Source organism: Zonotrichia albicollis, chromosome 1 (genome assembly GCF_047830755.1).
Source record: "Zonotrichia albicollis isolate bZonAlb1 chromosome 1, bZonAlb1.hap1, whole genome shotgun sequence".
Lineage (NCBI taxonomy): Eukaryota > Metazoa > Chordata > Aves > Passeriformes > Passerellidae > Zonotrichia > Zonotrichia albicollis.
In genome coordinates, this window is record NC_133819.1 from 135,127,878 (window position 1) to 135,155,287 (window position 27,410).

The 27,410-nt window shown below is 40.1% G+C and overlaps 1 protein-coding gene and 1 long non-coding RNA gene across 3 annotated transcripts; one reads left to right on the plus strand and one right to left on the minus strand.

The window, feature by feature from the left end:
- Positions 1 to 1,063: 1,063 nt before the first annotated feature.
- On the minus strand, positions 1,064 to 12,218 carry OTUD6B (OTU deubiquitinase 6B). Of its 2 annotated transcripts, none has more exons than XM_005479520.4 (7): positions 12,037 to 12,218; positions 9,431 to 9,585; positions 8,258 to 8,353; positions 6,537 to 6,849; positions 5,104 to 5,165; positions 4,408 to 4,514; positions 1,064 to 3,904 (listed from the first exon to the last, which is right to left on the minus strand). In XM_005479520.4, the coding sequence occupies exons 1-7, from the start codon at positions 12,125 to 12,127 to the stop codon at positions 3,820 to 3,822; spliced, it is 909 nt and encodes a 302-aa protein (XP_005479577.1). In that variant the 5' UTR covers positions 12,128 to 12,218; the 3' UTR covers positions 1,064 to 3,819. The 2 variants fall into 2 exon arrangements, with proteins under 2 accessions (XP_005479577.1, XP_026654060.1); XM_026798259.2 differs by lacking the exon at positions 12,037 to 12,218 and adding an exon at positions 11,806 to 11,944.
- Positions 12,219 to 12,235: 17 nt separating this feature from the next.
- LOC113460348 (uncharacterized) lies at positions 12,236 to 27,016 on the plus strand. The gene is made up of 5 exons (XR_003382187.2): positions 12,236 to 12,470; positions 13,637 to 18,144; positions 23,561 to 23,719; positions 25,565 to 25,629; positions 26,677 to 27,016. It is a non-coding gene; the product is annotated as an uncharacterized LOC113460348 (long non-coding RNA).
- The last annotated feature ends 394 nt before the right edge of the window (positions 27,017 to 27,410 follow it).

Here is a 27,410-nt window from a genome sequence, read left to right on the forward strand (position 1 = left end):
AAAATAGAAAGCTGTACTTGCAGCAATTCCGTGGCCTATGACAGATGACAGCCCAAAGCACCCCCATGATGCAGAAGGGACATTCTGATGCCCACTCCCACCAAAGCTTTCAGGCCATCTCCGGGCCATCCATCACTGGCTCCTGTGGCAGGAATGTGGCTGCAGCCCTGCAGATGGCACTAATGCAGCACAGCTCTGCAGGGCCAGAGCAGGAGCGCCCTGAGCCCAGCTCCGTGTGTGCACTGCCACCACACAGGGCAGGGGACGCTGCCTGTGCTCACCCCGCCGCTGTCTGCAAGCTGCAAGGCAATCAGCGCTGCCGGGGCAGGACCTGGGCAAAACCCACAGCCCAGACTGCCACAGGGAGGGCCCCTCCCGACCCCATCGACTACACCGCCACCCTTGCGTTTAGCTCCAGGAATTCCCACCCTTGGAATTCACGTTACACTCAAGCATAACCCAGCCGAGGGGCAGCCACCATCCCACAAAGCTGCAGATGTCCCCAGTCACGCTGCTGCCAGCACATCTTACTTGTCGAGTCACAGGAGCAGAGGGCATGTGTTCTGCATACACCCAACATTTCAGCACTGTTTTTTTTGGGTTTTTTTTTTTTTTTTCCTGGAGCCCATCACAGCCCCTGTTCAATTGCCTGTTACAAAGAACAGAGCACGGAGAAGAGGCAAAAAGTGTTCCTACTGACAATTCTGCCTCAAAGCAAGTGGTTGTGGAACAAATTCCCTCTTCACTGTGTCTTCCAGAATCACTAGGGTTGGAAGGGATTCCTGGAGATCATCCAGTCCAACCACCCCACCAAGGCAGGGTCACCCAGAGCAGGTCACACAGGAACCAGGTGGGTTTTGAATGTCTCCAGAGAGGGGAAGACTCCACAACCTCTCTGGGCAGCCTGTCCCACTGCTCTGCCACCCTCAACATAAAAAAAGCTCCATTTTTTAGCTTTGTGCAATATTTTAATATACATAAACACAAGAAGTTATGAGAACTATACAAAAGTGCACAAGGGACATCACTGCTTCATTGCATTTTATATAATTTCTTTCTTTAAAAAAAAAATTCTTGAACTAATTTACTATCTAAATAACAAATTAATAATTAATTTATTGCTTAAATAAATTATGACAGGTCTGCACTCCTTCTGGCTGCCACCCACCTCCAACCCCTTTCTGGGGCTGCCTGCAGCCCACAAAACTGGACAGGAGAGCAGAGACTGCTGCAGAGTTAGTGAAGGGGACAAGGACAAGCACTAAGAGCCACATGTAACCGCTGTTTTCAACAACAACTATGTTCCTCCTTGTCAGAATATTGTACACAATTTACTGCAGACCACTAGACAGCTTCCCCCCTGTTCATGTGAGTATTCCTGCTGGCAACTAATCTTAATTAATGTTGCAAAAAATACCCCAAAAATACCCTTTTCCTTAAAAGAAATAGCAGTTGAAGAAACTGAATTACAGATAAAAGCAAGGAAAGCTACTGAAACACACTTGAAGTAAATAGTGTTATTGTGCAGAGAAAAGTGTAATCTGACAAAAGTTAGAAGCTAAATTGTGAGAAGACCCCAGAAGTTCAACAGGATTTTCAAATACAGTTTTTCAGAAGAGCACAAGTTTAACTGCTAAAATGCAAAGGATAAATTCAGTTCAAAAACAACTTAATTTCATACGGAGTGAAGCACTGTCTGCCTGAATACAATCAGTTGTTTTAGAATTCCTATTACAATAGGATCCTAAAACTTAAACAGGTAAGCTTATACTAGGAAATAAGTGAACATTTGAGTATAAAATAAAACTGACCCAAACAAGATTTGCCACAAATAAACCAATTTATTACTTTTTGGCAAGTCCCATACAGCATAAGCAAGGATCTTTCACTCACTATATTAAATTATTTAACTTTATACAAACTGTAAACATCTTCAACATGACAAACTCTTGGTACAGGTGTTCCCCAGTTCTGGCATCTTTTCTCTCTGAATTAATCAAACAAAACTGAAACCCAAATAAACCAAAGAACTGTGTATCTATAAAATGCAGCATGTACATTTTATATCACATCAATTCTAAGCAATGCAGAGAAGAGTACTTTTTATTATTTTTAGTGAAATTTTTAATGGCATTATGAATAGAAACATTGTTTCCATGCTGTTGTATCCTATTTTTTCTTTGAAATTAAAACCATCATTTTATACAATCAAATTTTAAAGTAAGCCAGCTGATTTGGTACATAAACCAGCTATATTTATTACACTTTAACAGATAAATAAGAATGTAAAAACTCCTGATCTGGTTAATACTTTGTTTTCCTGGCAGGCACCAGCCTAAAGACTGCTGTCCAAAAACTCTTGCTGTAATTATCTGGTATTTTTTTACTCCCTCTCAAAGTGCTTTAATCCAGACATAATCTGACCCACAAAGTGATCACTTATCTCCCTCTTAAGTAAGAGCAGACTTCTCTAAGTTCCAGGAATGTAAGTCTGCAGGCTAGCTTTACTGAAGGACTACAAGATACACACTGTTAGGTCATAATCCTCAAACCAGGGCAAAGGTGTTTAATCTTTTCATGAACCACTTTTCTCCAAACCAACTCAGCAGCAGTAAGATACAATACTTTTATTGACTAAGGCTTTTTAAAAATTAACAAAATCCCTTGTTAAAAAACATCTGCATTAAAATTTTGGTTTCAGTATGCTCCTCATTTTGAAGTCACATTTACAGACAACAATCTACATTTCTAATGTAAAAAGTCAAGCCATATTAAAACCTTTCAAGTCTCTGTGCATCATAAGAAGCAATTAAAATAAACTTAACTCTTTTCCAGATCACCTTTGGTTACTGATAAAACCCAAGGTGATAATTTCTACAGCTTGTGTGCAACCAGCTGTTTTAAGCATTATAAAACATCACACTTTAGATGACAAAGTGCTTAGATCAGCAGATCCAGAAATTGTAAGTTCAGATGAGTTTCAGTACCTCAAGTGAGGACACTGAGAAGCTCTGAAGATTTCGCATTCACTGAAATGCACAGCTGAAAGACTATGGAGAATGAACAGTGCAGTTAACTTGCACTGACAGTGCAGTCATGTACTGTCATAAATAACAATGCACAAGAGTTGGATTCCTACTGCCAACTCAAAAAACCCCCTACATAGACCCTTGGTAAACATCTTACATGGAAGTCTTTAAAAAGATTGTGCAATTCCTTCAGCCAAGCCAAGATATTCTGCTGCTGGATTTACCTCCTCATCTTCTCTGCCCAAATAAAGAAGGGAATCAATACTACATTGTTGAAATTAGATCCTAATAGGACTACAGAAACACTGCAGATAATATTCCACAAGCAAAATACAATCAGTTCTTTCAAATGCCTGAACTCTTCCATTAGCATGAAAATCGGACAGAAATAATGGAACAGAGACCTTCAGGTAACCTAAAATTTTCAGCAGAAATGCAGATTAACCAAAACAAATTTTTACCACTTGATATTTTCTCTGCAGTATTGGGAGGAAGCTCTATTGAAAAAAACCTGATCTACACAGCCACCATTTTACAGAAAATCTTCTAAACATAATTAATACCAATAAGTTCAAAATATTGTTGTGTGGTTTTGGTTTGGTTTTGTTACAAATCAGGAGCCATGTCTGATTTATAGTCAAACCTTGCAGGGTCTTGTATTTTGTATGTTTTTTTATTTTTTTTCACTTTCTAATCCATGCCATTTACTTTCCAGTCTTACTGGGAATTTCCTGGAGCCCAACACATCACGATGCAACTGTTATCCATGTGAACATACAACTTCTGTATGCTAGCTGCTGTTCTCTGTAGCAGTGTCTGTTAGAACTTTCACAGAATTGTAATGTTCTCCTAATCCATAGGCATGCCTCATATACCTAAAAAAAAAAGTTACAGAAATACTGTTCAGTGCAACAAAAAGTATACATCATGCCAAACAGTAACAGCACTGGAAGACAAATGAAATAAAGCCAAGTTTTAGCAACAAAAATATATAGGATCATTACACAGAAGAGTATTAATAAAGACAAGTTTTAATTCTGGTGACTTATAGGCACAGCTTGACAAATACCCTGAAGAAGGAAAAAAGTTTTCTCCATCTTGTATCAATGTCATTATTATTTTGTAAGCATTTACCAGGTAAAATGACCTTGCAGCATTCTCTAAATCAGTGACTGATACACATCAGACACTGTCTAATTACAATTTCTCCAAAGTAAGTGTGTCAATCACAAACAATTTCTGATCTGCACAACCATTACTCAAGCAGTGTATCAACATCAGATGTGTAACAGAAAACAAAAGAGCAGACGAGAATCAAAGCTGAGCCCTGTTACAGAAATAAGTGCACTAAAATTAAGTGATAAAATTGCATACTTACACAAGTGTTATTGGTTTGCCTGAATACTCTTCACCAACAACAATGGGAGGAGAATCCATCTGCACTACTTCAATAGGTGTTTGTAAAATGTGTGACAAAGCCCTTAGCTTTAAGGCAAAAACAATTTATTAATAGGAATAAAGACAATGTAGGTAGGAGACAGGAAGACTAGACATTTCATTTTAGCAGACAGTTCAAGCATAACATTAGAAATATTTTCAGAAATTATGCTTTATTAAAATAAGCAAAATTATTTTAACTTTTAAAACTTTAACTGGAAACAGATTGCTTCAATCATTGTTTAGAGGATACACTGGGCTAGTTTCATTAATTTGCTAAATTTTCTCTCATAAAAAATAAGACAAACTAAAATAAATATGTATTTTTTGAAGCTCAAGTTCTCATTTCCATGACAGCAACTTAACAATACACGCCATTCATTGTGTCAGTCTTTCTAATGATATTTATACCAAAAGAATTCACTAACTTGCATGTTGCCAAATACATCAGAACAGTGGTGCACCATCAGAAAGATGGTGGGAAAACAACCTATAACGACAAGGAAAAGTTCTTGATAAGCTATTTATGACTGTGTTTCCTTATGCCTTCAGGTATTCTTTCTAAAGAAGCCCTTTTTTAAGGTGTATTCACCCACTTCAGAATTTCACAAATAAAAATTATCAACGCAATACTTACTTCCAGCTGACCTCCCCATGCAGCTGTATTTGCTATATCATCACAGTATTTCTCAAATTCCTCTGCAGGAAAAGACAACATTAGTACTTGTCTTGGTTAAGAACAAGCAACTGTGGAAAAACACTGATTGTGCAAACTAGAGGCAGAAAAGTACAAACACATTATAAAGGAAAATACATATGTTCACTGAAGAAAAGCAGAGAAAAACAGTTGTCAAAAAAAAACAACCCAGACTCATTCTGCTTTGAAAAGAAAATTTCAGACTGAAGAGAGGGATAGAAAAAGAGTAAAAAAAGAAGTACAGGTAATACTTTAATTTTTTTATTCAGAGAACAACAGGTAACAACACACATGAAATTGCATACAGTTTCCTTCATGTTAAGTTTCAGAGGATGTTTAGAAACTTTAGAAAAGAATGTGACAGTGAGTAGTATATCTAGTTCTTAAATTAGCCAGGTGTCAGGTATGTTTTAAAAATCTTGCAACTGCATGTAGGAAAACAATTGGCTAGGGTTTATTTAAATTCCCAGATTAGCTGCCTTGTTTTCAACCTCTGAAGTATTTATTCTTAATAGTTGCTCTGTAAATAGCTAATCTTTTCAGATCCTGTTCTACAGATACCAAGTTTAAAGTTTGTAAATTACAAACCCTCAAGCTTTTGAACCTTACAGATTTTAAGAAAGAAGAATCTTCAGATTTTCTGAAGACTGCTCAGAATGACTTTTCATTCATTTCCTTTATAACAGAAAAGCACAATTCCTTGTTGCTGTGCAGAATTTTATTCAGTATTCTCCTGGGACACATTTAACCTGTGACATTAATCTCTGTCAACATGGGAAAGACAGCACCCAGTGACCACATGAAATCCACAGCAATGCCTATTAAACAAATGTAGCATTAAGTTAATGAAATTTATGCAGTCATTTCTGTGGTGTTCAAGGCATAATGAATAAATCATATATTGCTCAAATAAGAGGTACATAAACTCTGTTTTGACTCAGCCTACACTGTTACTTCACACTAAAACTATTATAAAATAGATTTGATTGAATTTCACACCCATTTTTAACAGCTTTCCTGTGTACATTGAAAATACCAATATAAAACGTGACAAGAAAATAATTCCAACCTGCTAGACAAGCTGTTTATAATAACAAAATCACATCCCAGAATTAGTTCAGACCATCTAGTAACCAGCAAGTTCTGTTTTGTTCTGGTTTTTTTTCCAATGGGGAATAATATTTCCTAGATTAATTTAAAAATATATATTTAATTAGAGATCCAGGTGTACCAAGTTTCATAGTAGATCATAATTCTGTGTACCATGGAACACAATAAAGTAACAAAGTTACAAAAACCATAAAAGTCCCAACTAAGCTGTAACTGAGACTGAGATTTATCAGAAACAGTTACAATTGTTTTTAAAATCTTACCTCTGCTATACATATCTCCAGTATTAGGGTTTGTAAGAAAAGGCAAGAAGTCATCACAGTGACTTTGCATATACTTTGCTGTTTGGCTCCTCAGAGTTGCAACAGTCCAGGAATTTTGGTGATCCTTGAGCTGATCTTCAATAGCTCTGTACATGCAATGGCCATCTGAAGGGATTTGTTTAATCTCTAAGTGCCTTGCTGCCAATAGGCAGGCAAGTTTCTGACTTTCAAGATGTCTAGCACCAGTTAAATTTTGTATCTCAGCTTCAGCTATTCTTTCTTCTCTTTCTTTCTCCAAAGCAGCTTTTTTCTCCTTAGATTAAAAACACACAAAAATTACATCAAATATTAAAATTTAGAATATGCCCATACTGTTCTTGGCTTAGTGCTTGCTTCTAGCTCTTCCAATGCTTTCTCAGTATATTCCTACCTATAAAATATTTGTCTGAATCAGTACCACCTGACTCAGACTGATCTTGGAGACCTCGTAAACCCAAACTTCACCAAATGCTAAGTGACCAATATATCCCAACTGCCTCCACAGTTAACCACACCCAAAATTATATGACAAGAGAAATCTTAATTAAATTAACATTCAAAATAACACTTTACAACACTTACATAAAGTCTATTAATCATAGTGCTTTCTTCAGGATCAACTATTTCAACACTCAAGTATGAGAACTCTTAATTAAACATCAGAAAATATTGCTCTTTCATAAGAAGTGTGAGATCTACCAGTTAAGTATACGACTGCACGGAGCTCATGCCATGAAACTGAAACTCCCTCAGGACAGGTACTCTACATCATAAAAGACTGCTCCTAACCTAAGGATGGATAAGAATGCATGTAGAGAATATTAGTAGAGATGTAATAATAGAAAAAATAATTACTTTCCTAGAATGTTTCCTAAGTTCACGCTGATGTAACATGGGAACAAGAACCAAAATAAATAAGCAAATAAACAAGGAAGCAGTACGAAGAATGATCTGTCCATTTTCATACTTAAAATTCACCACAAATCAGGACCAGACAGGTTTAGGCAATAAGAATATGGGAAAACTAGACCAGAGTTCCTGGTTTGCCTAGACATGGTAGCATGAATTATAAAGATCCTTTTAACATGTTTGTAGCGATCATTTAACAGGGGATGAAATATGCAATACAGCAGTGTTCCCCTGGCCATGACCCAATATTCAGGCAGGTACAACAAGAATGCTAATCCATCACAACATGTGATGTTTAACCAGATCTAAGCCTAACAGAACAGGACATTAGGCAGTGTTTCTTAACAACTTGATATTTTACAGAATTTCTGCAGTATTGATGTTCTTTCGTTAAATGTGCAAAGTACCACTAGTTGCATCATTTCCGCACAGTATTTTAATTCAATTACTTTACTTCTTTGAAAATACTTTTAGTGAAATTCTTTTAAAAATAATTTGCTTTACATAATTTCTTTTTTTATGGCTCCCATTTCCTGACCTATTCTGATACCCGGCTCACGGCTGAGGGTAGAGAAGTACAATTATTTATAAAATCCTTACATATCTCTAGGCAGCAGTTTAACAGATTCTCAAGGCATCCAGTAGGTACAGCATCAATACAGAATTACCCAGGTAATGTCCCCAGTAAAAACGTTTACCTTTGGCTATTACAGTTAAGTTTAGCAGAAGATAATCAATCAGTTATTTGCAAAACGTTTAACATGAAGTCATACCCGCCTCTTCTGTGCTTTTGATATTCGATGATGCTGAGTCTGCTGCTCTACTCCTTCAAGCTCTATATTTGCAACCCCATCAGCTATGGAATCTGTCTAAAAGGAAAAAAAAAGTTAAATGTTCTCATTAGTATAAACAAAGATATGCATCTTCTGAAACAATTTTAAGTTTTCTTCCAGGGTATTTTCAAGAAGTTTAACCACAAAGATCCATGTATAGCATAGAGGCCATCAAAGTATTTCACATCCCAAACTACTGTCTTGCACTTTGTCACTTTTCTGCAGTCCCAACAGAATTGAGAGTTATGTGCATCTCAAATTTAAGCTGTATGTTCTCTAACACACTGGTGAACACTCCTTACAGGCTGAAAGGAAAAGCTTTCCTCACCACACCAGCCTAAGAGGTATCCAAACAGCCATTAGCAAGCTCTGTGAAAATTAAAGCAGAAGGGTCCATCCTCTCTATCAAAGCATAACCAGGAGTTGAAAAAGAGAGTTGAAACTTCTCAAGAAAATTACAAACCTAACTCAGTAAATGTATGAGCTATACAAAAAGATCAGTCACACCGCTGACAAAATTGCAAGACAAAACATACTGGATGAGTCAAACACCTGCTGAAGGTTCCAATACTTTAGTAGTCCACATAAGATAACCAGAGAGGCAATACAACAGTACATTAAAAACATAATTCTCTAACATAACTGACTTACCCATGTAGCCTTAAAAGCAACACAAAATACTGCTTGTGGTGGTGCACCTTTCCCCTTACTCTACGTTTAATTTCTATTACAGCTTGGCATTTGTATAATGATTTTCCTTGTATGCCTCATCCATGGGTTCAGTACCAGAGTAAATCTTGCCATCAAACTTTGTCATGCTTTTGCAAATTTATATTAAACCTGTTTTGAAATATCTTTTACAGGGACTCTTTAAGCAACCAAGCCACTCTCTCAAAAGAGCTCAACAACAAAAATCCCTCACTGTTACAAGCCCCTTCTAGCACTGCCCATTTACTGTAACAGCTAAAGCTTTCCTAAGTTGCAAAGAGTTACTAATAGTGCGAAGAATAGGATAACTGCTTTGAAGTATTATTTCACTAGAATTTTTAAAAGTTAAAAAAGCCCTAACACAAATTGTACCTGTACAACTTCAGGTGAAGTTAGGGCACCTACCTTATTCTGTTCAGGTGAAGCTTCCTTCAGCTGCTTCAATTCCTCTTTGTGCTTCTTTTCAAGTTCTGCCTCTAGTTTGGCTACTTCATCTGCCAGCTGTTTTCGTCTCTTCTTATCATTCTTGGGAACAGCATTTTTCATGCCTTGAATTTTTGCTGTTAGAGAAGCAGTGTAATAAAACACTATTTCTTAATATATACTCTATGATCATTGCAGAAAATTACTGCAATTCATACAGAAAAAGTAATTTACAAACACCAACAAATTAGTCTAATAGTTTAGCTGTGAGACTGCTGGTTCTAATCTTCACATTTTCCAAATGCCTATATTTTTTCTTAAAAGATGTAAACTGCCTTTTCTTTTCTTTCTTTTTCCGAAGAAGAGAAAAACTTATGCCAGGTTACTAATAAAAACACATATGAACTTCATCAATGCAGCAGACTTTGGGCTGTTGCCTTGAGAAAGATTATGTGGGCATCAAAATATCAAATCACACTGGAAAATGCATAATTTTTTAATTACTCAGCAGACTAAAATTAAAAACTGAGTTTATCCATCCTTAAGACAAAGTTTCTAAAAGCCAAATGGGTATCGAAAAAAAAATCTTAACTTGATTAAAGCCCCTAAGTATTTCTAGGCTGTAAGTCAATGCTTCATTTCTAAAATCACAGAATACTTTGGTTAGAAATGGTGTTGAATGGATACCTAGTTCTACCTCTTTCTCAAAGTGGGGCTGAATTCAAAGCTGCATCAGGTTATGCCAATTCAGATGCATCTGAAGTTAATTCAGGTAACTGTGCAGGGATGAGCATTCTGCAACCCTTCTGGGAAACTTTTTTCCCAAAATTTAATGATTCTTGCTATGAAAATATTTTCCCTTATTTTTCCCATGAAGATTTTTCTTGTTGCTCTTCAGCCCGTGTCTCTAGTCCATCCTCTATACTTTGATGAGTCTGGCTCCATCCATTACATAGTAGAAACTAGAACCACATTCCCCCATAGTTTTCTCTTCTTATGTGTTCCTAAATGAACACTCCCCCTACCTCTGTCACTTCTGTATTCACTGTTTTAGAGTTATATCAGCAATTATTTAACACCCTGCTTGCTATTCATCACCTGTACATTTTCTTGTCCTTCATCCCTGACTGACCCAATTGAGCTGAATATGATGGCAATGACAATGAAACTTTTCAAAGGGAGACAGGAAGAGGCTTATACTGAAAGATTTATGTTAAGCATTCAGCCCCACAGATGAATAAGCTGAGTATGACAGAAAAGCAGCTTTGTTCATTAAAATTAACATAATAGAGGAGAAAGGAATCCAGAACATAAAAGGCACACACAAATACACAGGAGAGAGTATGGGTGGTGAAAAGGGAGGAGGGGATTGTGGAGACAAGTACCATCAACCAGATAAGGTGTTGGATTTTCAGAGGCTGAGATACACCTTGTGTTAGTTCTCACAAACAGCTTTGGTCTCTGGTAAACACTTATCAAAGCAGATACCAGGAATGTATTTTACTAGCAGGCAAACGTACCTACCTGTAAGTCATCTGCCTCTCCCAACTGGGAAGAAAAGGACTCTTCTTTGCAGATACCCCTCCCACCATTTGGTAGCGGAGAACTGCCTTTATCACCTTCTCTAGGGGTAAAATCCCTCTGCTCCTCAGCCACTCCCAGTGAAGGTGACAAGCGCCCCAGCCACCTCTGACAATGCCTGTTTCCTACACCTCTTCAATTTCAATCAAACCTGAGGGAGGAACAGGCCTCTCAAAACAGTAAGTTCCTACAGATTTAGTGACAGCATGCAACCTGAGTCCTTTCCTCTTTAACCCTCTGATAAGAGGTTGCAGATGGGCCTATTTCATTACATACCAAAAAACCAAACAAGGAAAAGGCCGTATCAACATACTAGCAACGACAAAGGCTTAACAAAAATGATATAACAACTATGAAACTCAACAGAATCCATCTATCAGACCTCCTTAATTATACGAATATATTGTAATAGGGTAGGTCAAATGACGCAAAGTGTTACAAGTTTATACTGAAGCACCGTAAGACCATTCATGATGGATGGACAGGACATGAAAATTCAGTTCAGGTCAAGTGCACTTGGAATGAAGAAACGTATCAGGCTGAGCAGGAAGAGCCTCTGTGCAGGCTGTTCAATCTAAAATGCCTTAAACGACCACACCTTTTTCAACTTGAAATCAAAGTACCAAACCGCGAACATCACCGCCAATGGCCCAGCATCAAGTCACGGCTCCCGAGGCCAGGGCAAGGCGAGCTCCGCAGGCCGCCCGCCCGCCCAGCGCTGCTCCCGGCAGTGCAGCCCGGCTGCCGCACCGCTGCCGCACCGCCGCCGCACGCACCATTTCCTCCCGCCGTGCTCGTCCCCCTGCGAAAGCACTGCCAGGGCTGCTCCCTCCTTCTCCACAGCCGCCGCCGTCCCTCCGCCCCTCCGAGCTACCCGCGCTGCCGAGCGGGGCTTCCTGCGAAGGAAGGCGGAGCGGGGACGCCGAGCCCAACCGGCCCCGCGTGTTCCCGCCGCCGCTCCCCAGCCTGCTCCCCGCCCGCCCTGCGCCAGGCATAGCGCTCCTCACCCTGGAGCTCCCGCTTCTCCTTGCGCTGCCGCTTCAGCAGCTGCTGCAGCGGCCCCTCGGGCCCCGGCTCCTCGTCCTCCGAGCCCTCCATCCTCCATGGGCGCCCGCAGCCGGCGGGCGCGGCTGACCCCCGACCCCGGCGGGAGGCGGGAGCTCGCCGCGCTTCCGCCAGCGCCGCCCCGCCCGGCACCGCCTCCGCCGCGGCGTGAGGGGCTGGAACGGCCCGCCCTCCGCGCCGGGGCTCGGGGTGCTGGGGCTGCTAGGTTCGGCGTCCTAGGTTCGGCTCCTGGAAGGGAAAGGTGGCCCTTGGTTTGCTCAGGGGCTGTGAGCGTTTCTGTCCGCTGATCTCTGCGGCATACTCGCTGCTGCCGCGATGTCCCCGTAAAGGACTCCCTTGCGCTAGGAAAAAGCCGTAGGTTTAGTTCAACCTAGAGGTAGGTCCTGTTTTACAGGGAGGAGCGAAGGAAATCAATTAGGGGTTGTACGTAGTTTATCACATTAAGGAAAAAAAATTATTTAACCTGTTCGTTTCTGTGCAAAGTACACGGTGTGCTGCGTGTGCTAGTTTTTCTCATGAAGCTCAAAAACACTAGAAAGGCTCACGATTTTCAAGTTGCGGTGCTTGTGTGTCCTCATCATTGTGAATTACTCCTCAGAAAGTGAAACATTTTTGTTACAGTAAAAAGCCAGACTTTGTGTTTGGGGTCAAATCAGCGCCTCAAATTGAGAACTACAAATTGTTGTGTAGTGAGATGCTTTTGTGTCCGGTGCAGGCACCAACACTGGAACATTCGGTTGATATTGACAAAATATAGCCTATAAAAGTTAATATTTTAATGGTGCTTAAAATTACTCAAACTGATCCAAAACTGGTAATGGAACTGCATCTGTCCTTGACTCTTAATGTCACTGCTGTTACATTACTCCTTTTACATTTTTACGAACAGAAAGTCTACAAGAATACCTCCCTAGAGATATTTTAAAAACAGTAAATATGTTTCTTAGAGATATGATTTGGTGCTGGACTTGGCAGGGCTGTGTTAAGAGTTGGACATCGTACACATCTTTCCCAAACAAGACAGTCCTGAGATTCTATGAAGTACAGTGTCAAGTGTAAAGAAAGGACACAAGTCTAAAGCAGAATCATAACATGATATATCAATCTCTCTTGCTATATAGAACTGCTTATTTTTTAGATCCCTTTTAGAATTAGGTTGAAATGTAAAGGATTTTCAGATTCATATGTCCCTATCTGAAAGTATAATATTCTTTTATTTCCACCTGCTATTCACATCTTGATAGAATAAAAGGTGTCACAGATCTGCTAGGAAAAGGGAAAGGGGGGAAGCTTTTAGCTAGGAAAACAGTGTAGCACTGGAAAGTACTAGGGCAGCCTTGTAAATATTCTGCTAATCCAAAATAGGGACAAATCCTTGTTGGATTTAGTTTAACTAACATAAATGTGCTCTGAATCAGTTTGTATATGGCCTATATGTGTCTACATATGTATCTATATATACATTTAGTACATATTTTTGAATATACTGTCTATTTAAAAATAGGATACTGATTTATACTGTTTGAAAACCCCCCCTTGCAGATAATCTCGGTGTGCCTTGGCTGGGGAAAGTGGCTGGGGATCCAGACAACGAGCTGTGAATGGGCAAGGGCGCTTTGGGGAGCGGCAGCACCAGCCAGGGGGTGGCCTGTCACCGCAAGGCTCCGAGGGACCGGTTGAACACTGAGGAGAGCCCAGACCAAAACTGGACTTCACACCGCTGGACCAAGAGCTGTGAGAAATGCGGGTGCACAGACTGAGAGGGAATAAAACTCCAGTGATCTCTTTTGGGAGGGTCCTTCCCCAGAGGCCCCCAGGTGCTCCTCGATTAAATCACTCTCAGGTTAACAGCGCGTCTGGCATTGCTGTTATTCCAAGAGCAGGCAGTGACCCTGTGCCAGGAGCATTGGCCGGCTGTAACCTGTAGTAGTAAGTTCGGCAGAACAATGGCCATCGTAAGGCACTTCGTGATCTACACAAATTAACTTTCCTGCGGCAGTGTCTGGAAAATGGATTCCCAGATCACATGGATTATTGTTGTGTTTGGAGCAGCAGTGCACGGATGAGGAGCCAGCAGAGGGAAGCCGAACCGGCGGTGACACTGGCGGAGCCTCAAAGCAGGAACCCTGGCGCTCTGCCTGCATCGGCACCGCCCTGCTGATCGCGGGGCTCAGCTCCAAAGCAGGAATGCCGCCGCTCTTTCTGCCTCGGCACCGTCCTGTCCCTTAAATACTCCTTCAACACCATCTCACTTTTCTCCTGTGGGGCTACTCCGCGTTTATCAAACACCCGTGGAGTCTGAGCGATTTGGTTTTATAGGGAAGTGAGATGCCAAGGCTGAGGGAGGGTAGCAAGAAATGTGGTCAGCTGTAATATATGTACTGGACATGACCCAAGCTGGGAGGGCATGCAGGTGCTTTTGAAAGAACTGTTCTGGCCAGGTGAAAGGGAAAACGTAATAATAGCAAAGCAGAACTGGCACTGCAAAAAGAAGGAAACAGGAGCCCCTGGCCAGTGAATGACCCAAACTGGAATGATAATACCGCAGAGGATAGGCCTGCATATCAGACAAGAACCTGGTTGAAGCAATATGATCATGGAGAATGAAAGGTTAACTGGACCAAAATAATGGTATGCAGACAGAGAATGGACGACAATCCTAGAGATTTTTGGGGCTGCTTCCAACAGGTTTTGCTAGAATATGGGGCAATGGCTTCACGAAACTTTAATGGTACACATGCAATTAGTGTCTTTGTAGGTCAGGCAGCACCAGACAGCCAAAAGTAATTTAAGGAGCATATGCCAGGGTGGCAGGGAGTAACACTACAGAAAATTCACATGTTGCAGTATTCATGTGTGATGGGAGAAAGAAAAAACAGAGGGCAAAGCAAGTAGAGGAGAAAAGGGAAATTGGAGAAAGTGGAAAATCTAATGGCTGTTGCCATGACAGGAAATCTCCAGGGGAGAAAATGGAAGAGAGGAAGACCAAATACAATTAGTAGACCTAAACCAGAAAGCAGAAAGACAGAAAAGGAATGTGGAAATGAAGCATTACTATTGTAGCAATTTAGAACATAGGCAAAGAGAATGGCCTTTCCAACCAAGTGGGGGAGTAATTATGCAAGGATAGATTGTCACAATGACTAGAGGCCAGCAATTCTACTGAATTTGAGGGAGCCATACAATTAGAAATATAAAATTTGTGGAGAACACCCAGAACAACAGGGACATATAGTAATAGTATGTGGGGATTGGGTGTCATTGTTAAATTTCTTATAGATACAGGAGCCACATTATCCCTCTTAAACTTTGCCCCAAGAGGGTCAGACAAAGTTTAACAGACAAAGTATGCATACATGGAGCCACTGGGCAGGGAAAAATTTAAGTAAACCTGTGTTAGCAATGATAGGACGTAAGGTTGTATTAGTAGAAGATTCCTCTGTGTGCTTGCTGACCTTCTACAGGCCTTAGATGCAGAATTGCATGTGTCACCAGAGGGAATGGATTCAATAGTGGCACTGGGTGTGATTACTGAGAGTTTCAAAAATGAGCAGAAGATACTAGAAATATTGAAAGCTGTATTATCAGGATTCTGGAGTAAGATCCCTACAGGTGGGGAACCAGCCATGTGCATTAAAACTAAGGCAGACATGCCACCCTCTGTGAGACAGTATCCTATTCCTCTGGAAGCTGGGAAAAGTATCCAAAACCAGACAGACCAATACTTGGACAAAGGAATTTTAAAGCATGTGTGTCTGCATATAACATTCCTATATTGCCTGTAAACCAGAATAGGTTAGATGGAGACCCTGAGTACTTGTGCAGGATTTGTGGGTGATTAACCAACATGCAGTGACCCCTCACCCAGTGATGCCAGGCCCCTTGACTATGCTTTTGCAAAAATACCAGTTTAAAATGGCTATTTTATTGTAAATAATTTAACAGCTGTTTTTTTCAGCATCCCAATAGACGAAGGAAGTCAACCTTTGTTTGCCTTCAAACTGTACTGTTAACACAGTATATTTTGTAGATGCAAAAGAGCATGTAAGAGCAGAAAAGAAAATTGTGCTGCTCAATTGTATCAGCACATGCCATCTGAAGTACAGGTACATAATATATAGCCTGGAGATGAAGTTTTAATTAAGGTATTCTTTAGAAAATCCAAGTTAGCACCAAAATGAGAAGGCCATATAGTTTCCTACTATGTCCTTATTTTGCTGTTTCAAGTTTTGCTGTTTAAGTTTTAGGTAAGGAAAACTGGATACACGATTCTCACATCAAATGAAGAGTAAGTGATCAATCAGTTGATAAGTAAAAGATTTCTCAGAATCCTTGGTGATTTTGTATTTGTAATCATTTGAGTATTTATGCACAAGAATTTATGAATTTGTATTCTGCCCTATGGTAATCTTGGTAGCTTTAATTTTGTTGTGTTTGTTACTCTCAATAATCCTGTATGCAAAGGCAGTGCTTAAATGCCTCGAGAGTTTTTTCTTTTTCCTTTCAGTACATGAGCAGGAGGACTGTTGAGCAATACACGCAGTTCAGATTGCTTGGTGTGTGATGTGCTCAGTGTGCCCTGCATGGCTGGAGCCACAAGCAAGGAGCCATGAAGGAGCACTGACCTTCTGCCTGCAAAGGCCACAGGGACCTGCCACACCAGCCAGGCAGGGATGGTCAGTCACACAGACACTCTGCAGGACCCACTGAACAACAGGAAGACCCCAGACCCAAACCACCTTTGGATCAAGAGGTGCTTGAAGCACAAGTGCACAGACTGTGAGGGTATAAAAACCCAGTCATCTTTTCATTGGGGTTTCTTCCCCAGAGGCAACTTCCCCTAAGTTGCTGCATCACAATTAAATTACTTAAAAGGTACAGGACTTCTGGGCCTCTGCTATGGGAAACCTGGGGTCAAGCTGATGTGGAGAGCTTAGGTCTGAGTGTGGAGTCAAACATGTTACATCACTGGATTTACTTGCTGCAAAGGGGCTCCTGTCCCAGCATTAAAATTTGGAGTAGTGCAAGTGGGACTCCCAGATTGCCATCAGAATGGTCAGATGGGAGAGTTTCTTTAACATATATCCTTCTACATTTCCAGGTTTTTTTTCAGAATGTTAGAAATTACAGCAAAGTTTAAAAAAAAATCCTAATTTTACCATACAAGACACTATAATTAGATGTTCAGACATATGACACACTCTGCCTGCCTTCCAAGCAGGCTGAGCTCTACTGTGTTTTAGGAGACTACAGCCTTTAGTCTTTCAGAAAAAAAAGGTAGCTGAGGTTCCTTCCCTCTAGCAGAACTATCCCCAGTCTAATGGTAGTCACTACAGGGATCCAGTGAAGTCTCTGCAGTGACCACTGGTTTTAGCCCAGGCTTCTGTTATGTCTTTAGGAGTAACACAAAAGAGTATAGAATAAATACCAACAACCAAATAAATATCTCAAGTCACCAAATGGACAGTGCTGAGTTGATTAAAGCTAGTCTCATTTGAACAACACTTAATATAACTGAATTCAAATTGACACAGGAGTGGAGATTTTAGTGCACACTAAGTATGAGGGATGTTGAGATGTTTGAGAACAGCAGTACCACGAATGCTGGGCAGGTCACGCTGCACAGCCAGCTAATGATGAGTTTCCTCTGCTGCCATGAAACCTGAAATAAATGAAAGCTATTAAGAAGAGCACTTCCATCGCTAGCAGCAGGCCACAGGCTCAATGCCCCAGTTCTGGCCTGCAGTGCTTGTTATCAGCCTGTGGTGAGAGCCTGTCCTGGGAACTGGAGCTTTGTGCCAAGACGGCTGTTATGATCTGCAGTTTCATGTGGGATAACAGCAAAGGCCTTGGAAATACTGAAAACAGAGGAGCCAGCATTATAAACTAACTGATACCAAATTACTGCTTGAAGAAAAACCACATCACAAGTCAGTAATGCTTTGAGCCCATCAAAGGAAGCAGCAGCTGAGCTAGAGAGGATCAGCCAAGCAGCAGCAGGAGGCATTTGCTGAGGCCTGAGAAAATGACACTCTCCGGTATCGCCAAGTGTGAGTATGGCCTGTGGGGTGGAGACCAAAGGCAGCTGGCTGATCAGAAATCATCTTATAAAAGGAAAATACATCTGAATTTGGGGAAAATGCCATCACAGGGACCTGCAGTCAAGATGTCTCTGTGAGACTGTCAGGGCAGCCTGTGTGCTGCCTTCTCTCTATGCCTGTCCCTGCCCCTGCTCCAGGGGCCTTCCCTGTTCCTGCCTGCTCCTTGCCTGCTTGCACCAGGGTTCCTCGTTCCTCAGGGTCTCTTGATCTGCCACCTCATCAGCATTTTCCCCTCCACATTTTCTGGCTTTCCTCTCTGATAGTCTTACAGCACCTAGCTTGAGCCTTCCTGCATATAAGCTCAGTTTATCTAGCTCCTGAGTAGAAAGGGTGGCTTAACAGATAAAGTCATAATGAAACATAATGGTTAGAAGCTGAAAGGAGGAAAAAAAAAAAAAAGACAACTGAAATCTGAGGTAGCCAACTGTGAAGCACTTTATCTAGGATCCGATAGGTTTGCTGTCACAGAGGTCTTTAAATCAAGACTGCAATACTTCCTATGGATATGTGTTAGCTCAGATCTGAGTCACAGTCTTCATGCAAGTAGCATTTACTGACTTTCTGAATTCAAAGCAGTCTGAGTGGATTGCCATAATGGCCCTTTTTGGTATTAAAATTTATGACTTCATTAATCCATTCTGTAGGAATTTGAACCTCCCATTGAAATCAATGATAGCTTAAGAGGCTCTGTGCCAAGCACTGTCTGTCTTACACACTGACAAAATTGAAACTTTCAGAATTAAGGGGTGCTTTTGCAATGCAACTGAATATTGTCAAGTTAGTCACTGAAGTCAATAACTCCACACCTGTGATATCAGCTGATTTGCACAGTGAATTAACCAGCTGCTGTGTTCACTCTCTTTCATATTTGTTTTCTGGGGAGGAAAGCATGCATGGCTATTTAAAGTACTGCACTTTGACATCCTTTCTAGTATCGTTCTCCCAGTGCTGTCACAGTATTTAGTAACATCTGAACTTCAGGAAGGTTGGTTGTTCATTCATAAGTGAGCTGGGGTGGGACCCCCACTACTTCTGTTACTCTCCAAAAATCTTGATTTTATTTCTTCAATTGCAAAGCCAATAAGCTGTTGGCAGACAGTTTTCATGACAGTAGTAAAGACTACCCAAATCTTACTCAGCTTAATGATATAAGCTAACATATATATAAAACATTGGTCAAGCAAAGAAGCTATCTTACTGCTTTTGCATCAGTGTGTATCTCATTCCCCCCTATTATCTACAATATGTTTCTTGCAGAGCATTAAAGTGAATTATAGGCTGGTTACAGCTATACATCAAACTGTTAAAATGGCTCTGTTGTTTTGCTAAGGTTTTGTTGAGAGTTTTCTGATTTATGTGCTAAATAATCAGTGAATCTGGGTCACCTGAGCCCAGATACTGAAGGAAAAATAGTTAAATTCTCCTTTTCTTTATGCCCTAAAATTGGCTGGCAGTAAGGTTTTGCAATTAGTCTAAATGAAGAAGAACTATACATGACCTTGCAATGAAGCCTCCACAGAACATAAAGCTCAATATGGCAAGTGCTGTTAGACTCCTAAAATCTCCCAGCATGGTATATGTACTTTCTGAAAGTTCACTTAGATCAGTAAATGAACTAGGTGAGATTTTCCTATTGTTTGTTTATTTTTGCTGGAAACAGTGCTATCAGGTTTTCACAGCAAGACATCTGCAGCTGAGATCCCTCATCTGTTAAACTTTTCTAGTAATTTTTCAACACAAATCTGACAAGAGTCAGGACCTAATGTATAGAAAATCACTTAACAAAATCTGTTATGAGTCATTTATCAGTTAAATAAAATAGTGGGGCTTATTTCTGGATTTGATATTTTTGAGCTTACAAAGACCAATGTATTTATCTTTTCTATTTGTAAAATCAGAAGTTGTAAGAAAACTTAGGTTTCTGTTAATGCAAATAGATTCAGTGTCACTCACTCAGAGTTGTCTTACTAGTGCTGGGGTACAGAAAAACTTGTTTTTCTCCAGGCTGTTACCTGGAGATGTCCTTGGTTTTTGTGAAGATTGCTTTTGAGAAATGTGTCTGTTAGTGCTAGCACCTTTTTGCCAGCCTCAGCAGATGTACTGTGAAATTTGCAGTGTTTTGCTTTTTTAAATTTTAGCAAGGTAGAATGGTGACATTTCATAAAAACCCATGAGTCTGGATTTTTAAGCAGTTTTCTTGGCTATATGACTGAAATGTGATCTTTGCTTGACAAGAGGTGACTTGAATGCATTCTAGATGCTCAGAAACAATAAGCAAGGAGAAAAAGCTCAGCTGCAGCTCTTCACACTGCTTTTCATGAGGAAAAAATATTTAAAATTGGACATTTGGGATTTTCAGTATGTAAGTACCATTCCTTAATGCATTCAGCAGACACTTTCAGTTGGGTTTCACAGGGTTAGCACTGGATATCATCACATTTTGCTGGTGTAGAATCTTGGCCAATAATTCAGGCCAATAATTCATAACCCCTTGAAGCTGCTGTCATTTTCACTATACTTTTTTATTTTCACCATGCTGTTTACTTACTTTCTACACTGTGGAATTGCCAACTATACCTCATCTTATTGTTGTAAAACAAGGAAAGAGAGTGTCACATGTTAAGCAGACTTTTTTTTTTTTTTGCCAGATAATCTTCCCATATCTCTCGATAATGAAAGAAAAGACAAGAGGAACCCTAGGTACTCCTTAAACTGCTAAAATGAGTAATGGGTCAGTTAGTGCTATCTCTGAGACTCTCAAAGTAGTATTCAATAGTAAGCAGTCCAGCTAAAACAGCATTTTACTTGTACATAGTCTTCAAGACAAATATATGACTAAGTATTTGCACTGTGATTTGTGCACTATAAATTCTTATGGCAATAAAATACAGTTATACCTTTGTATAATTTTTCAGCATACAGAAGTCTCATCATAATTTCTAGGATACATAATTGCTGTCACAGCTCAACCAAAAGTATTTGTCTGTGTCAGATAACCTTCTGGCCAGGGATGAAGTACCAACCCAGGCCTATCCTCTAATCCCAACCCTGGACTGCCAGTACTGTCTATAGGGCTGGTACTGGACCCCACCTCTAGGGCTCTCATCTCCAGATACCCTGGGGCAGGGGAAGAAAGGAATCTGCCCGAGTGCCCTGAGGACAAGGAAAAGACAAGCAGAAGAATCAGAAAAGGAGACTGGTGACCTGGCACAGGGAAAGGAAAGGGAAAACTGATTGAGAGTTCTGAAATGAACTGTAGAGGTGATTGCTGGTGAGAGATACCATGGCTTTGACAAGAGGAAGGAATGTCTGGACCCAGAGGAATTTGTAGAGGTAATTGGAGAAAGAGTGTTTGACAAAGGGAGAGAAATCTGAGGGTGGCAAAACACTGAAACAAGTTGGCCAGAGAGGTGGTAGATGGCCCATCCCTGGAAGGATGGTTCAAGGTCAGGTTGGACAAGGCCCTGAGCAACCTGTTTGAGTGGACCATGTCCCTGCTCATTGCAGGGGGTTGGACTAAATGACTGTTAAAGGTCCTTTCCAACCCAAACTAATCTATGATCCTATGAATTCTAAAATTGGAGGATGAGCAATGGAACTAGGAGAAGTCAGAGAAGGAGGCAAAGAATCATTGATCCCTATCAGAGATAGGTGAAGTTAGGAGATACCTCTGGCAAGAAACAAGGCTTCAAGAGAGATCTGGGGTAAGCTGAGTGGGAAACCAGAGAGGAGGACAAAGCAATAGGTTGACCAGGGTAAGGACCTGGAGTTGTCAGTTTGAGTACGGGGGCAATGAAATGGTTAAAAGTTGTTAACAAAACAGGTGGACAAGCTCCAAAATTCTGCAGTGCAATCCCAAAGTGAGTGGGTCCCACAAATATTCTGATTGACAGAGACATTGCTGCATACACTCCAGAGAAAATTATCACACCAGCTCCAAGCCTTACAAACACAGAGCAGATTAAGTAGTTGAGTTTGACAACAGACTTTCCTCACATGGAGTGATCTACAAATGAATTATGAAGAAGGATGAGATGGAGTAAGACACAATGGATTTGAAATGACAAAGCTAAATTATTTGAAAAGGTGCAGAACAGATGTAACAGATACAGCCCTTGGTAAATGAAGAAAGAATAAGCTGTACATTATGATTACAGGCTGTAGGTACAAAAGCACTACTTCTGACATTTCAAACCAGCGTTGGTACTTAACATCAGCCATCATTCCATCCTTTCCCCAAAATGCTTCATGCCTTTTTATCTCCAGATTGATAGAACCTATTAATAAGCAACCAACCAGGGCTTTCTATACCTTTGCAGTATATCATCTAGAAGAAAAGAGAAAATCCAACAGTTTCTTCAAATCCAAAGCAACAAAACCCCAAAGCTGATGTGTATTTCCATTCACCTTATTAAGCAGTTCACAAAAATAATTTTCCATACTTATCAGCAAGTGATGCTTAAAGAAACAAATGGTGTTTTCCTTCTGAGTCAATTTTTTTTGTTGTTGTTCGGTTTTGGTTTTTTTTTCTTTTTTTCAGGGGGAAAGAAAGCTGCCTTTAGAGCTTGACTATGTGGCAGAACTGAATTTTCCATTTCCTTGGAAATCCTAAACCAGTGCCTTTCTACTCCCAACTCTTCAATTTCCAATATATATTCCTCAAAAATATGTTGGAGAATTGTATTAATTCTTGCTTTTTCATTTGTTACAGTAATGTGCCCAGAGATTTAGGTTGCTGTTAAATGACAAGGTCATATCAAAGTACATAGAAGTGATGCATTTCTTACAGAAGCTATTGGGGTTTTTTGGGATCTATACTAGGGACCTCAAATGGCACAGCAGGTCATCTGGGAGGGGCTGTGGAAGGAAGGCAGAGCTGGAATTGTAACAGCTGCCTGCAGGAAACAAGGGAAGTGGAATCTATCCAAACTGCTATAGGCACATTGAATTATGAGCATGGTGAAAGGTCTTCCAGCTCTACAAGGAGAGAGCAAAAAGTGAGTAATCTGATAGCAAAATCAGAAAAAATAATTTGTCACTGGCTCACAAAGCTGTTGCACATCAAAATAGAATTTGCAGAGATACAGTGGAGCAACTAAGTCTCATTTCTTTTTCCCAAATAAAAAGATCACAGAAATCCCATTTCAAGCATTATGTGCAAACAGTGTGCAGAATCCATAGTCATTTGCTCTTCGTTAGGAGATCTACTTACAAAGATACTGCAATGACAGAAAATACACTAATTTCATTGCGCCTTTTTCAACTCCATGGGTCTTGAAACTTGTTTGTAGTACTGGTAAAGGCATTTTTTCTATTAATTTCCTATGTTAATTGCACTATTTTGCATTCTTTCTCCTTGTTACAGGACCTGCATGTTTTCCTGACAGTCTTAAGATTGATCAGTTGATAAGGATAAGAAAATCATGGCTCTAATCAAAAATCATGGTTTTAACCTTTCCCAGAAGGATATTGGGCTTTGTATCAAGAAGCTGTAATACTCTTCTGCAGCTCACAATAACTACTGGTATGATTCTCACATCTTTTCCATCAATGGGAGAATACAATTTGTTTCTGCTTTTCCCTTTACAATCTATGTACTAATAAAATCTAGTTAAAGTCAAGATACAGGCAAAAAAAAAAAAAAAGATAGTTCTGTTATTTCTATTCTTATAGCAAAAAAATCAGCTTTCCACTAGCTGAATACCCTCCAACCCTCTAATTTGTCTGGTTTCTTATTGCTACAATGTTTTGTGGTTAATTACACATTCTTCTTTATTGGTGGCTGTGATTAGACTAGCTGTTGCCACCCTTGCATTCCATGCTGAGAGGCACACAATAACACTCCATATCTATAAAACTAAATTATTTCTTTATGAAAAGCATCCATTGAAGAGATTCTGCAGGTACAGCCAGTATTTAGATGCAAACATGCAAACAGTTTAATTTCTAGGTATTGAGAGTAATCTCATTCTGCCTCAAATTCTTTTCTTTCCCTTCTGGTTATGTGGAGCTTTTCTTACTCACAGAAGCCTTGCCAAACTCCAAGCCATAACAGAGATGAGCTCAATGAACTTTAACAATTTTATTCAGACTTCTGACATCTGCACATTCTTTCTAAAGCAGCATCTGTCTTGGCAGCTCCCAGTAGAAAAGCTTGCCTTGGAGACAGGCCATCACCAGCCTTGTCCCTCCCTCAGTCTGATCTCAAATGTTTTCTTCCAAAGTGCTGGTGATTCAAAGATCTCAGTTCAGCATGGCTGCTCTGGATCACATTTAATAGAATCATAGAATCACAGAATATGCTGAGTTAGAAGAGATCCACAAGAATCACTGAAGTCCAGCTCCTGGACCTGAACAGGACAGCACCAAGAGTCACACCATGTGCCTGAGAGCAGTGTCTAAATGCTCCTTGAACTGCATCAGGCTTGGTGCTATGACCACTTCCATGGGGAGCCTGTTCCAGTGACCAACCACCCTCTGGGTGAAGAACTTTTTCCTAATATGTAATCTAAATGTTCCATGAGACATGTTGATGCTGTTCCCTTGGCTCCTGTCACTGGGTACCCCAGAGAAGAGATCAGTGCCTGCCCTCCTCTTCCCCTCATGAGGAAGTTGCAGACTGCAATGAGGTCTCCCCTCAGTCTCCTCTTCTCCAGGCTGAACAGACCAAGGGACCTCAGCTACTTCTTATGCAGCTTTTCCTCTTGCCCCTCACCATCCTTGTGTCTCTCCTCCAAACACTCTATGTACTATGCTAACAAATGCAGCTACATTTAAAAAGAAGCACTGTGCCACTTCAATCCACACCATCCATACCTGTGTGGAACAGTCTTTGCATTTACACCACTTACAGTGTCGCCGTAAACCTACTAAGCATTGTCATCAAGGATGCTACTTAGCTGAAGTAGAGATTGGTGCTCACATAAAATAGCTAGAGTGGCAGGCCTTGCTATTCTTTCTTATTATTCTGGAAAAATCATGAACTGTATGTTTATCACTTCATCTACTCCTGAAATGGAGCAACACTTTAATGAACATGTTGCATGAAATGAGTTCCAGTTGAAACTGAAGAAGGCTGCTCATTGAGACTGAAATGGCAAAGGGAATTCAAGTCAGATGCTTAATTATCCGAACTGGAGTTTGACCAAGATTCTGCTATTCTTGTGATATGTGTCATGGGATAGCTCGTGATCAAAAGCTGCTGTAACCTTCACTTGAATTTGGAGCTTCCTTCTTTATACTTCATGTCCACCAGGTGCCAGGAAGGTACAGCAGCTCTGTTCTTCCCCAAAGCAAAAGCTGCTGTCTAGTGAAGCACCACAAGTTACTTCAGATCTTTACCTGCTTTTCTTCAATGTATCTTATCCAGGTATGGACTGAGCCGGATATTGTTTGGTTTCATGGCCAAGACTCAGAGAAGCTTCTGGCTAAAAAGTAAGTCCACTGGAAACTGAAAAAACCCCCTCAAAAGTGTAGGACAATATTTTCCTCATTCCCCTCAAACTGCCCCTCAGAACTAAAAATCAGAGATCAAATTAAAAATGTATATGATACCAACATTTAGAATTGTCAAACAAATTTAAAACTACCTAATTTTCTCCGTAATATTAATTCATTCAATAATAGAAAATAAAGTAAAAAGAAAGTAATTAAAAGTTTATTCAAATATCATTTGACTGACATTAATAAACAAATGGAATGATTTTACAGAAGAAAGAGATCTACACATTTAGATATGATATAGATATTTAATAATAATATAATACTTATTGGGTAGCAATCTCTGACAAATAACAAAGGCAAGAATCTTGAGTATATGTAATGTGATTAAGAGGAGATTAATATATTAAATAAAGATCTTTGAAAGCAGCTGGTGTCTTAAAGACAACCAAGAAAGTGCTTAACAGTTATGGTAATACATAGAGATGGAGCTGGAATGTAAAGGAATTTAAAACCCATAAACAATTTTTCTGCCAATAGGGATTATATTTAAGAAGCAGTGTGAACTGTTTCTTAATTGAGACTGAAAATTCTTCCATTATTCTAAAAATAAGGTTAACTGGAAATAGCACCAATGCTGTAAAAGAAATGACAGATGTGCAATCAGGAAAAGATGATAACATGAATAAGCTTTACAAGAACTTCAATTCCAGTTACAAATAAGAGAAGACGCCTCTCTTTGTGTAAATGAAGACTTCTTTACCATTATAATTTCTGTCATAATCTACTGCAGTAAAATTAATGCAGTCCAGGAAATTGCAGCTTTGTAACAGCAGCAGCCCTACATACATTTGCATGAGTACTCTGTAGTGACAGGAATAGAATATATGGCATAAAAAGTTACTAAAAATAGACTTGTCTAGTCACTGGCCAAATGCTCCCGTTGCTTTTGGGAACAGAGGGTGTCGACAGGAGAGGCTGTCAGTGCAGCCAGCCTGACCCTTCTCACAGCTCTGGTGTGCTGCTCTCCTGTCTCCACAGCCCTGCAGGTGGGAAGGAGTGAGTTGGAGGAACAATCACTTTCTGCAACATTAGGTGCTGTGAGCCTCCCAAGTGATCCCTGAATAACACAATGTTCCTTGTCTGTGTGTCGCCAGTGGGAGGGTGACTTATCACACAACTGCAACGGGATGAGCAGTGTTGATGGGACTAAAGGTAAAATTCTTCCGCAGATAGGAGCTTCATAATTAATTCCTGTGCTCTGTAGATCTGCTGTCTAATTTCTGCAGAGAAAAAAGCCCTTTTCCAAGTAAAAATATATATGGAATTGTACGACGTTCCCATTTTCATGGTGCTTGTACAGTCTTTCATGTGAATAAACTACAGACATGTACATTAAAAGAAAATAAAGAAAAGAAAAGAAAAGAAAGTTAAACATTTCAGCATACTAACAGTTCCAGAGATTATCACATTGTTGTGCATATCAATGCCATGTCCCAACCCCATCTGGAGTTGGAAGCCTTCACTAGGTTGTAGCATGGTACAAAGGACAGAACTGAGAAGTACTTTCAAAAGCCTTGCCTATCTTTCAAAATATGCTCTGAAATACTGTTCTGGATGCTGTATCACAGTTATTATTTTGGTTTACATCGCATTACCTTGCCTGAAACCACATATTCAAATCTATAGTTATTTATTTTTATAACTGGTACAGGATTATTATATCCTGCATCTCAGGCTATACACAGAAATGTAATTACATTTCTCAGACTATG